Source organism: Chrysochloris asiatica, unplaced genomic scaffold (assembly GCF_000296735.1).
Source record: "Chrysochloris asiatica unplaced genomic scaffold, ChrAsi1.0 scaffold00440, whole genome shotgun sequence".
Taxonomy (NCBI): Eukaryota; Metazoa; Chordata; class Mammalia; order Afrosoricida; family Chrysochloridae; genus Chrysochloris; species Chrysochloris asiatica.
This window is the reverse complement of record NW_006408958.1, coordinates 123,617-136,139: the sequence shown is the minus strand read 5'-3', so window position 1 is coordinate 136,139 and position 12,523 is coordinate 123,617. Positions and strand designations below refer to the sequence as shown.

Genomic DNA, 12,523 nt, shown 5'->3' with positions numbered 1-12,523 from the left:
GCCCATCATCCGCCTTCTGGTAGAGGGTCTCATGGAAGAGGATGACGCCCCCAATGCAGGGGTTCACACGGTCATCGGCAGTCAGCAGCAGCTGGCGGTAGAAGCGCCGGTTCTCTTCGGTGTTCTCGGTTCCAATGGACTGCAGCCGCTTGGCAATACTTCCTGGCGGGAAATGTTAAATGGGAATAAAGGAATCAGCCTGATACCTTCACCCCGGGCCCCTCCTCGCCAGCTTTATCTTCTGTCCGCACCGGTGGACTCATCTGCAGCCAGGATGCCCTTGCCCGGAGCCACAATACGATGAGCAATGTCGGATAGCTCCTTCTTCTGCTCCGGGGTCAGCGCTGGGTATGGGTAGGGCATGGTGGTAGTGGTGGTGGCAAGTTCCTGGGTAGAGGAGACAGATGTGAGAAGACTGGTTAGCTGGGCCTTCCCATGTTTCTCAACCAGCAGAGCCCCTTGCCTGGAGGTCAGGGCAAATGCTTTCTACCTCCCCTGCCCCAGACCCTGAGCCACTTCCTGCCCCAGCTCTTCTCTATACCCAGTTTCCCTACACTAGGCCTGCCTCCGGTACCTTTCCTAACTCTGTGTGTTGCTGGGCGTTGCCCAGCTGAGGGCAGGATTGTGCACTGGTGTCTGGGGTAAAGGAATAAGCCAAAGCCATTGACAGGTGGGTCATGCAGAAGCTGGACCCTTCTGGCTTGCGACTTGCCATGGGGTCACCTTTGCCTAGAAGCAAAACCAAACCGGATTATTTTAGAATTAAGAGATTACATACAGGGCCAAAGGCCCATGCCCCTCATCCAAAAGGGCCAAGAGAAGGGAAAGGTGTGCGCTTAAAGCCACACACGGTCAGATCTGAGATTAGAACCCAGATCTTCTAATTTGCCATAGAATTGTTCCTTCCAAGCCACCCTAACTCCCAGGGCTGGCCCAGGCTTTGAGGCCTCAAGGACATTCCAAGGTCAGACTCCCCGTTCTCCCAGTTTAGGGGGGAGGGTGTTAAAAAAAGGAGGTGAATAAAGAAAAAACACCACCAACAAAATATAATACCCAGCTAAAGGCAGCCCAAGCCAGCCAGGTCCAAGGTGAAGGTAAGGGTAAGGTCTGCCACGCTCACAGCTCAGGCAAGGAAAGAGAACAGAGCCGAGGCCAGCGCCCCACCCCTTCCCCTGAAAAAGACCTCTGCTCGCACAGCTGCAGCCTTCCAGGCTCAGACTCAAGATCGCCCGATAAGGAAAAGGCAGGGGAAGTATTAATGGGGGGAAGCCGGGCAGCCCAGAGGTTTCCCTCACCCCAGAAGCGCCCCTTTTCCTAGGAAAGTAACCCGTTTGCGGAAGCCCTGAGGGGGCATAGAATGGCCCCTACCCATCGCTGTCCCCTGGGTCTCAACAGAGGCTAAGGGGCCATAATCCTTTGCACCTGGGGTCCCTGTGAGTGAGGGCCATGGCCCTCCGACTTGCTGGGCTTCCTCCCTCGCCATGACTCAGCAAGGGAACCGCTGCATTGCGCAGCAAACCGAGGGTTTGGGGGAGGAATCTGGAAGCAAGAGAGAGTGTGTGTGTGTGTTCGGGGGTGGAGGGCGCCTCACCAACGCCCACCCCGCCAATGCCCCCAGTACCTTCATCCACCGTCCCTGATCTGACTCTGGCACGTGGCCAGAGACGCTCACCTGCCACAGGAGAGGGAGAAGTGGGCTTGCGGGCTGCGGCGGCGGATGGACTGCAAGAGCGAACTCGACAGTCGTCACTAGCACCCGGGTTCTGCGGCGCGTTCCAAGAGGAACGCAGCCTATTCAGCTCGCGAGGGGGCGGTGCGGAGGACAAGCAAGAGGGAGGCGGTCTCGGGCTCTTTAAAGGCACCGCGCCACCGGGTTTTTGTCTTTGCAGGGGGTTGGGTAGTGAGGCTCTCCAGCGTCCAATTGCAGGCGTGGAACTCAGGCCGAGGCCGCCCAAAAAGGCGAAGCCCAGAGGCGGGGCTGGGCGGGGACGAGGCTTCGAGAATAAGATCCCTCCCAGCACCGTCGGACGTGACTAGAGCCACATCCTGCGGGTCGCCGCGGCCCACCCCTCCCTCTTTCCCTAGCCCGGCGTGCTCTGGGGCGTCGTGACTCAGCACCGAAGAAGATGCGGGGTGGGGATAAGGGAGTGCTAAAAGTCAGGAAGTCTGGAAGCTGAGCTTCCAGCGGCACGCTTTTCAGCTTGCCTTCAGGTAACGTGTGTCACATTGTAAAAGAATCAGTGGTCTGGCGTCTGTTGCGGGCTCTCCGCAAAGGGCCTGGGGTCGCCCCTTTTTGCTGTCACTAGCCTAAGGAAGGTTGTGCTACAGGTCCGCCCCTGCCAGCGCCCCAACTGCAGGCTTCCGCGTCCGGGAAAGGCTTCTGCGCACGCGCTCTCTACCCACTGCCGGGACTAGCAGTCACAGAAAAACACGGCAGGGAGATGGAGCAGCCACGGCTCAGCCCACGCAACTCTCGGGAGTGTGGAGCAGATTCCTTGGCCTTTACTTCCCTCTCCAAAATAAAACCCTTACCTGGGCTAATATTCCCAGATAGCGAGCTTCCCATTCCCATCAGCCAAGCCTTCCCTTCCCATCCAGTGCCCCTGGGCCAACCCCACCCACGGCTCGGTCCCAGGGCGGCCCACCTGCTAGGAAGCTGAAGGATCCGGCAGGGCCTGGTCAGCAGCGAGTGAACCAGGTTGCACTGGGGCTGGGTTATAAGGCCGCTCCTGCCCAACCCCCTACCAATGTGCCGACCTTCTCCGGTGACCCCTGCCCTTTTCCCGCCACAGATCCGCTGGCAGAGACCTATATTTAGGGAAACCTGAAGCCCCTGACATTCATGCCAGCAGAGGGCCCAAAGTGGGTGCAGGGAGGAGGAGGGTGTCGCAGACCTGCCCTGGGGAGGGGGAAGGGTTCTCTGTCCACTCACCAGCACTTGGGAGGAAATTTCTTCCTTGGAAATCCAGACTGAAGCCTCTGATTGTCAAGAGAAAGAAATCTTTGGACAGGGATCTGTGGAGAGGGAAGGGGGGCACTCAGATGCCCCCTCCCATCCTGGTGGCCTCTGCGTTGAACCCTCTCATTGATGGTGATTGTTGTGATTCTCTGAAAACTTATTTCTTTAGAGGAACAGAAGAGGGTGGCACTACACTCCCCCCAGATAACTAGGTGTCCATGGCCAGGTATGTGGCTGGAGCACTCCACATCCTGATAGTCCATAATGCTGTCTGTGGTGGGCAGTGGCCCCATGCTCACCTTCAAATAAATATCACATATTTACTTGGAGAGGAAAGAGGAGGGCAGGACTACCGGCCAGGCACTAACCCTTCTCAACCTTCAAAGGGCTGCAGTTCAGCTGGCCAAGGGCTCTCAGTCCTGCCCTGCAGGGAGCCAGGCCCTCCACTGCTGGTTCACAGGCCAGTGAGCTAGGCAGGCCATTTGTAGTTCCAGTGGCCTGGAGAAAGGTGTCCAGAGGAAAGGCACGTGAGCCCTGGGGACTGGCCACTGCCCAAAGGACTGGAGCTCTGGGTCCTCATCGGAGCTTGATCTCAAAGCAGAGGCAGTTGAGACTCTGGCAGTCTGGAAGTTGGCACGCACAGGCACAGTCACAGAGCGGGCAGCAGTGGGGACAGCGAGGGGCCCAACCCTAAGAGAGAAGAGAGAGGAGTGAGGGAGGTGGGCAGGAGGAAGGGAACCAGAGCCTTCAACTGTCTCCCTCTTAGGGAAAAGACAACAGACAAGCCTAGAAGTCACGTTTCCCAGTGGAAGCAGGGTACCATTCCTTTGGAAACAAAGCAGTTCCCTGCACTGCTGAGAAATCAGTAACAAGGCAATTCTGAACCAAGTTCAGGAGCTGGAAGAAATTATTCAAGAGGTCCTCTCCTTCCTTTCATTTTATAGATGAAGAGACTTAGGATCAGACACCCGGGTCCCACACTGGAACTTGGGTCCCCAATGATAGTTCTACTATGTCTTTATGCAATTTAAATTGACATGGAGATTTCCTTTCCAATCTTCAGTTTTCTTCCCATGATGGAATTCCCACCATGAATTCCAAATATCTCATTAGTTTTTGGAATTCTTTGGCATGAGAATTCACTGCAGGATTTAATTCACCATTCATTTTCTCCACAGCCAGTCGACAAACATTTTTGAGAACAAAGCACAGACAGCATTCGTAAGTGATGGGAACAATCATTTTAGGTTACTTTTTTTAAATGGTCATTTGAGTATTTTAACAACATGATTAAAAAAATTATAACTCTTTTAATGACCAGAACCCTGGGTAGTGGAACTCTTAAGGAGAGGAGATAAAGGCACAACTTTCTCAAAAGCATACAGCGAAGGAATGGACCTGGAATGAACCGGGATCTACTTGCCTCTAGTCCTGTGGTCCCCTCTCAGTCCCACTATGGCCCCACTCCCAGCCTCCTCTGGAGTTGCAAGCTCATTCTCTGTACAGTTATGGGAACTCAACATTTTGCAGGTATAATAACTACAGATGGCTGTTGAATGAGTCTGAATCAAAGTAAAGGCAAAGGAAAAACGAGGGCTTTTCAGCTCCCAGGGGGAACAGAAGGTCTGTCTCTTAGGGAAGACGAACAGCATGTTCTTTGAGTTAGGAAGGGAGAACTGGCTACTCCAACCCACTCCTCTCCTGCCCCAAGTGAGGAATGATCTGCGGCTGCTTTGAGCATGAACAGGCATCAGGCCAAGTGGCTGGAGTGGGACACACCCCGGATGACTGTGACAGAAGACTGGCCCCTTCAGGTCAGAGGCAGAGCTAGTGACAGTCACAGTTGCACAGCTCAATCAGAGACTGGGCCAAGCCAGAAATAGGGAAATGACCTTTCAAACAGCTGAGGTTTTTGGGGTACAGCGTCAGATGACTAGTGAGATCAGATATCACCAGGGGCTCAGTGAGGAACAGGGATCTGCCATCTCCAGAGATCAGGGTCTGAACTGGGCTGATGCCACTACCTTCAGAACTGCCTCAAAGAATAGGCTAGAAGGGTCACGGTGGCAAGGACAACAGAGCGGTTTCTTGTGTTTGGTGAGGGTGTGGTTTGGAGTGCCTCTGGGGAGGTATAGTCGGGCTGCAGCCAGCCCGGCCAGTTTTTAGAGAACCACACTCATTCTGTGTGCAGAACCGGTGCCTGGAGAGGCTGAGCTGCCCTCATCTTGGTGAGGGTATTAAAAGCATTTCTTGGCTCTCTGTCCCCTGGAAGGCTTTAGGTCTAGTCATTAATAACTGGCTAATGGATTTCTTGACTCTCACAAGCAGCCATGTGGCTTCTCTGGTAGGCATCTGCTGTTTAAGTACATTAAACAAGGACTCTACAAGACTCTTAACCCTTTTGTTTCTCTAGGCTCTGCATTTCCATCTCCTGGGGAAGTTTTTCACTTGAGTTTTGTGAGGGCCACTCATCACTTTACTGGTTAGAACTCAAGCCCTGGAGTTGCTCAGGCCTGGGCTTGAATCTCAGCTGATTTGTATTTTCAAGTTCATCTTGAAAAAATACATAACACCTACATCCTAGGGTCAGATGGGGAAAAACTAAGTGCAAGAACTAAGAATGATGGTTGCTACACAGTGAACACTCACTAAGAATGAGCTCTTCTTCCTGTAGCTTGACTTCCCCTTAGCAGTTCTTAGCCCTGGTGTGCATGAGAACCACCTGAGAACTTTCTAGAAATCTACCAGAGACAGTCCCATCCAAGACCTAGTGAGTGTGGGCCTGGGAGCCTGGATTTCCTTTCACGCCCCATATCTGCTTCTGACCACATCACTCCTCTTACATGCAATCAGAACGGTCTTCGGTCTTCCCTGCCCTTACCAGGTGTAAGCCCCAGGCGACCTGGGAACTTGTCTATCTTGTCAGCACAGTGTCTCAACAGTGACTCCATAAATCTTTGGTGAGTAAATAAGCAAGTGAATGAATGAATGAATGGAATCCTCTCAATGTGCTTGCAAAAGAAAGGAAGAGAAACCTGGGTCTGTGTCCTGTATGTCCTATATAACCTCAGGGAAGTTAGCCAAGGCTCTGTAAGCCTCAATTTCCACAACTGTAAAATAAGCAAGAGTTTTGGAACCCCTGAAACAGTTCTACAAAAAGTATATGGTTATTATTTTTACTATAGGAAAATGGAGGAATTTTAAGTGTACTTTGTAGAAAAACAGAGGAACTGAGAATGACCCTGCCCCAGCCTCCAACTGTTCTCCAGGTTCGGGTACTAAGGCCTCCAGCTCTGGAGGGAAAGATGGAAGGGGCCAGTCCCTCATTACAGTGGACTTCACTCCCAAGGAGGAGGAACTGCGCCCCTGACTATTCACTTCATGTGGGGAGACGGCCAGAGATCATTTCTGAATTGAATATTTCCTAAAGATACACATTTTTAGGATCCAAGTCTTCTTTTTCCTCTTTAGCTCTAGAACCTCTGCCCCCAGCTATGCCAAAACAAAAAAAGCAGAAGCAGACTATTTGAAAGATAAGAGCTTGTGCCACAGTGTATTTTGAAACTCAAAGTATCTGCCTGAGATTTGCACCAAGTCCAGTTAACCCAAGTTATGAATTTGCTGGGCTTGGTGTTTTGACCACACCCTTCTCTCCTGGGCCTTCAAGGTCACTACTACAAAGGGCACAAGCTTTGCTATCTACAATTCTGAGCCTACAGAGACACCACAGTCAATTGGAATAACATGGTCCACAAAGACAATGTTTACGATCCTACTTTGGTGAGTAGAGACTGGGGTCTTAAAAGCTCACAAGCAATAATCTGAGGTGCAATTATTAGTCTGTCCCTGTGAGGAGACTGATGAAAATAGAAGGAAAATGGAAACAATCCAATGGACTGATGGATCATGTGAACATCAGTCTCCATGATCTTGAGACCAAAGGAACTAGATGGCGCCCAGCTACCACTACCAATGGCTCTGAAAAGGATCACATTAGAAGATCCTGGACAGAGTGGGAGAAAACTATGAAACAAAATTCAAAATCACAAATAAGTAATCGACCAGGCTTATTGGTCAGACAGAGACTGGTGGACACCCATGGCTGTGGTCCTCACTCAGTCACCCTTCAAGTCTGGTACTGAACTCACTTCAGAGGCTGTTTTCAGCCAGGCAATGGGTAGGTGTATGAGTAACACTAGTGAGGTGCACACACCTTGGAATAGTCATGTGCAATCAGGGGGGCAGCATTTACCCAATGCCAAAGTACAGAAGGGCTAAGAAAGAGGGAGAAATGGACATTGGAGCCAGAGGGAGGAAATGGGATAAGTGATGTTGCTTCGAGGGGATTGCAGTCAATGAGAAGAAATGTGTATGAATTGTTGAATGCAAAACTGATGATCTGCTCTATAAACCTTCATCCAATTCACAATAAAAGTTAAAGAAAAAAAATTTTTTCAGCCTAAAATAATCATGGCCTTAGGAAGGTAGCCAATTACACTGAACATCTTTTTACCCACAAATGTAAAAAAGGCCTTCTGCGAGCCATACTTATCCTGAGGATTCCATTTCAACCAATACTATGGAGCAGTTTGCTAAGCGAACTCTACTGTGGAACACTGGAGAAGGGAATGATCTCCCTAAGCCAGTTTATTTCTCCACAAAAGGGAGGTTCATCTGCTTCTGTAAAGATTACGGCCAAGAAAACACTATGGGAGCAATTCTACTCTGTCTCATGGGGTCGCTACTAGTTGGGAGTTGACACCACACAACAACTACATGGGTAGGCATGGATAGGTGGCCAGGAAGTGATAGCAAATTCTAGAAGTCAACTTGCAGTTAATGATGAAACAGAATATGCAGTTGTGGTTGTTCGGTGCCATCGAAGTCGGTTCTGACCCATGGTGGTGGTGGTGGTGGTGGTGTGCCATGGAGTCAGTGACCCTGTATAGGGTTTCCGAGGCTGTCAGTCTTTACGGGAGCCGAAAACCTCATCTTTCTCATGAGGAATAGCTGCTGGTAGCTTCAAACTGCTGACCTAGAGGTTAGCAGCCAAATTTGTAACCACTTCGCTACCAGAGTGCCTTAACAACCCTGTGCAGGATTTCCAGGGAACAGCTAGTAAGCTTGAACCACCAGCCTTGAGGTTCAAAACGACTGCAGTTTAACGCATTAGCCCACAGCACCACACCAGGACTCTTGGCCATAACATATTTTTGCCATAGTTAAAATACAGCAGTGATTGTACCGTAAGTGAAGGACATAACACAAAATGTAGCTAACCTTGGTTTATAAAATGATCTGTATTTTCTATGTATTTCTATCATGCAGACTTTGTAAACAATGCTTTTTATAATCAGAAAAGAGACAGAGATAGGTGATTTAAAATACCCAGCTCTCATGGTTGTTGGGAAGAATAATAAAGTCTATAGTCTGTTTTGCACAGTGTCTAGAACACAGTATTCACTCTGACAGCCTCTGCATTTTCACTCAAGTACCATTTTCAGAAGTGCTGGTTATGTGCCATACACTTTACATACATCACCTTTCTCCACCTGTCACCCTATTAATACTCCTCAAGTAGCTTTCATCACCAGAAATGTTCTCATATGTTGTATGTGTTATTTTGGCTTGTCTCCACCTGACGCAGTACTTGGAACTGTGCTTGGCCTAAAGTAGATGCTTGGTAATAAAATGTTGAACAAATAACTGAATACACAGATAGTACACGATCAGGGGCTCAGTGGAGCAAGGGGTAGGAACGGCACTTACAGCTTCGGTGGGCTGAGGGCAGCAGGCATCCAAGCAGAAGGCTGGGCTGGGCAGAGGGAAGTCACAGGCTTCGGCACAGGTCCAGCAGCAGTCTTGGGGCACAGAGGCACTTGGCTTCCTGCAGGGGGAGCTACAGTCTGTGCAGCAGCCCTGGGCCTGAGAGATGGCAGGGCTCAGAATCTGGGCGTTGAGCCAGGTAGAGACAGTCAAGTCTCTTGACTTTGGGGAGAGGGGCAAGAGAAGGTTGGGCTGTGAACAGGAAAGGAGTGGCCTCTTGGTCCCAGGAAAGGAATAGAAGTGAGGTCTAAATGGCAAAGGTGTTTCAGGGTAAGCATGCAGAGAGGGGGCAGGATGACTGGGTCCCTCTTCCTCACTGAAACCACCCTTTATCCCTGACCAGGCCTCTCACCAACAGGCAGTGCCTAATCAGAAGTAGTAGGCCCAGCAGCAACAAGTAGATGGCCACAGCGATGAAGACGATGGCGGGGATGGGGAGCAGCAGGGAAGGGCTGCTGACAGGTGCTGGGGTTGGATTCCACGGGCTAGAGATGGCCTGGGTGAGCACAGGAGGAAGGGGTGACAAGGAGGCGGGGGTGGGGTGGGGTGGGGGTGGCTGCAGGAATGCCAGGTACATGGAGGTGGCTGGGAGAAGGGGAAAACAACCACCAGAGGGTAGAGAGTCAATAGGACTGCATCCTGACTCACTATCTTGTCCCCCAAACCTGCCTCCCCACTCCCCCTTCCAGTTGTCCCTATTTCAACACCATCAGGATCATTCTAGACTCTCCTGAGACTGTTTACTTTCCATTCAGAACACCTCTCCAAATGCTCTCTCGTCTCTAACTCCACTGCCTCTATCTCAGCCTACATTCCTTGCTCCTATAAAGCACTTAAGGGACTCTGGTAGTGTACTAGTTACAAGTCAGGCTGCTAACCTCAAGGTCAGCAGTTTGAAACTACCAGCGGTTCCGCATGAGAAATATAAGGCTTTCTGCTCCTGTAAAGATTGACAGCCTCAGAAACCCTGTACAGGGTCGCTATAAGTCAGAAGCAACTCCACAGCGCACCACCACCACCACCACCATGAAGCACTTGGCTGCTAATTGAAAGATCAGCAGTTTAAAACTAGCAGCCACTTCTCAGGAGAAAGATGGGCAGTCAGCTTCCATAAAGAGTACAACTTTTGAAATGCAAAAGAGGCAGTTCTACTCTGTCCTACAGGCTCACTATGAGATGGACAAATTATGGAACTGTCTTCCAACCTGCAATTTTGCCCTTCTTCACACCAACTGTCCTTGTGTATCCCTCGCTTCCTTACAATCCCTCAATGGCTCCCAGGGAACCAGTCCTTGATTACTTGGCAAAATCACCCTCCTCATCATCTTGTGAGGACCAGAGGGGCTGTTCCTCCCTTGAACTTCCTTGCTTGTCCGGAGCTGGGAGGGTCTATGTTGGGTAAAGAGCTCCCTCCCCAGTTCAGGGGCTCCAAGGCAGACAAAGGCGCTAAGGGGCCGCACCAAGAAGGGGCAGGGGCCTGGACTCACGTCCATGGGGCAGGGCAGCGCCAGTCAGTCCGGGAGCTGCAGGGAAAGAAGATCCTGGGTCTCAGAGACTGGGAGGGGCTGTTAAATTGGGGTGCCCCCCGTTTCCCGTTGGAGGAAAGTGAGTGAGCCATGGTCCCTGGTTCACGGTGGGGGTCGTGGGACCAGGGATTCAGGGCGGCGCCTCCCTTTCAAGCTCTGGCCCAGGACCCATCCTTCCCTGGTTCCCACACCCCAGGCTCCCTCCGCCGACCTCCTGGCTCTCCATCACCTGCACCTGTGGAGCCGCCGTAAGTTCACAGATTCCCTGTCACGGTAGTTCTAGCATGCGGTTTCTGCAAGACTGTCTAGAAGACATCCGCCGCTTTTTGGCGTTGCCATAGGGAACCATAGCACCGCTCCTACGGCGGCCGCAGGGACTCAGAACTCCTCCTTTCTCCTGTTTGCTTTTGCTTGGCGCCCGGATCTTCATCCTCGTAGTTGGCGGGCTTTCTTCGATCGTAACCGACTGCAAAGCAAATTCCCGCCACTACCGTCCTCGGTCGGATCCTCATCAGCTGGCGAACATCGGAGAAGGGATCGAGGGGCTTGGAGCGTTACAAAGAAAGGACTGGACCCTCAGGCTGCACTACCAACTAGCTATGTGACTTGGATCAAGTCACTAAGCCTCCCTGAGACTATTTTTTTTGTCTGTGAAATTAAGAAACGTCTGCCCCACGGAGGTCTCCTAAAATCAAAACTACTTGTGTCTCATTAGAAAGTCAGTGATCAAAAAGACTGAAAACAAGTGCTGGAGAGGTTGTGGAGAAACTGGAACCCTCATCCATTGCTGGAAGAAATAGCCCTGGTGTGGCTGTTGCGGGAAAGTGCACTGGACCGCAAGGTCGGTTTGAACCTAAAGATCAAACTCACCAGCCGCTCCTAAGGAACCAGGATCTCAATGAGTCGGAAACCAACTTAACTGGCACTTAACTACAACAACAGTGGAAAACAGTTTGGCAGTTTCTCAAAGAATTGAACATAGAATTATCATATAACCTAGTATCCCCAGTTCTTAGAAGTGCAACAGGAATGCAAACAGAAATCTGTTCATTGCAATACTTTTCGCAATAGCCAAGAGCATGGTACCAGGATTGTAAGAAGACTCATTAACAATTTGCAATATGCAGATGATACAAGCTTGCTTCCTGAAAGTAAAAAAGACTTAAAATACTGATGAAAATCAAGGACCACAGCCTTCCGTATGGGTTGCCTTCCATTGTAAAGAAAACAAAAATCCTCACAACTGGGTCAATAAATAACATGACATGCTGTTCCCTCTCCCTGAAATACCCTTCCCCTGTATTCCTCCAACCAACTATTTCCTAAGTCCTCCGGCCTTTACTCAGAGTTTTGTCTCAATAAGCTTTTCCTACTAACCTCAGGCTGAGGAGGCTACGTCGGGCTTGGTGTTCCCTCAGATACACGCACATACACACACACACACTATTCTAGCTCTTAGCAGAAGGTACTTTCATTATCCATTTTAGTGTTGGGCTCCCCAATTAGGCTGCAAATGTGGAACCCTGGTCTGATCCTTCTCTGTAGCTAAGACCTAGCATTTTGCCTAGTCTAGGGACCTCTATGAGTATTCCAGAACACTTAATTGTACTTCTGAGAAATCTGTACCTAGACCATGAAGCAGTTGTTTGAACAGAACATGGGAACACTGAATGTTTTAAAATTGGGAAAGGTGTGAGACAGGGTTGTATTCTTTCACCATACTTATTAAACCTGTATGCTGAGCAAATAATATGAGAAGCTGGGTTCTATGAAAAAAAACCTGGCGTCAGGATTGGAGGAAGACTCATTAACAACCTGCGATATGCAGATGATACAACCTTGCTTGCTGAAAGTGAAGAGGACTTGAAACATTTACTTATGAAGATCAAAGAGCACAGCCTTCGATATGGATTACATCTCAATGTCAAGAAAACAAAAATCCTTACCACTGGATCAGTAAACAACATTCTTATCAATGGAGAAAAGATTGAAGTTGTCAAGGACTTTATTCTTCTTGGATCAACTATCAACACTCTCGGAAGCAGCAGGCAAGAGATCAGACGACGTATTGCATTGGTCAAATCTGCTGCACAGGAACTTTTTAAAGTATTGAAGAGCAGAGATGTCAGCTTGAGGACTAAGGTGCGCCTGACCCAAGCCATGGTATTTTCAATAACCTCATATGGATGCGAAAGCTAGACAGTGAATAAGG

At 50.0% G+C, this 12,523-nt stretch overlaps 1 protein-coding gene across 1 annotated transcript in view; it reads right to left on the bottom strand.

Moving 5' to 3' along the window:
* Positions 1 to 721, bottom strand: part of ALDOA (aldolase A, fructose-bisphosphate) — a gene marked incomplete at its 3' end in the record, with an annotated part of 8,197 nt that extends 7,476 nt beyond the window's left edge. The window contains exons 1-3 of the mRNA XM_006877062.1: positions 575 to 721; positions 252 to 387; positions 14 to 162 (exon numbers count right to left, since the gene is read on the bottom strand). Coding sequence (XP_006877124.1) covers positions 14 to 162; positions 252 to 387; positions 575 to 715 — 426 coding nt within the window. The remainder of the gene's footprint in view (positions 1 to 13; positions 163 to 251; positions 388 to 574) is intronic.
* Positions 722 to 12,523: the final 11,802 nt, after the last annotated feature.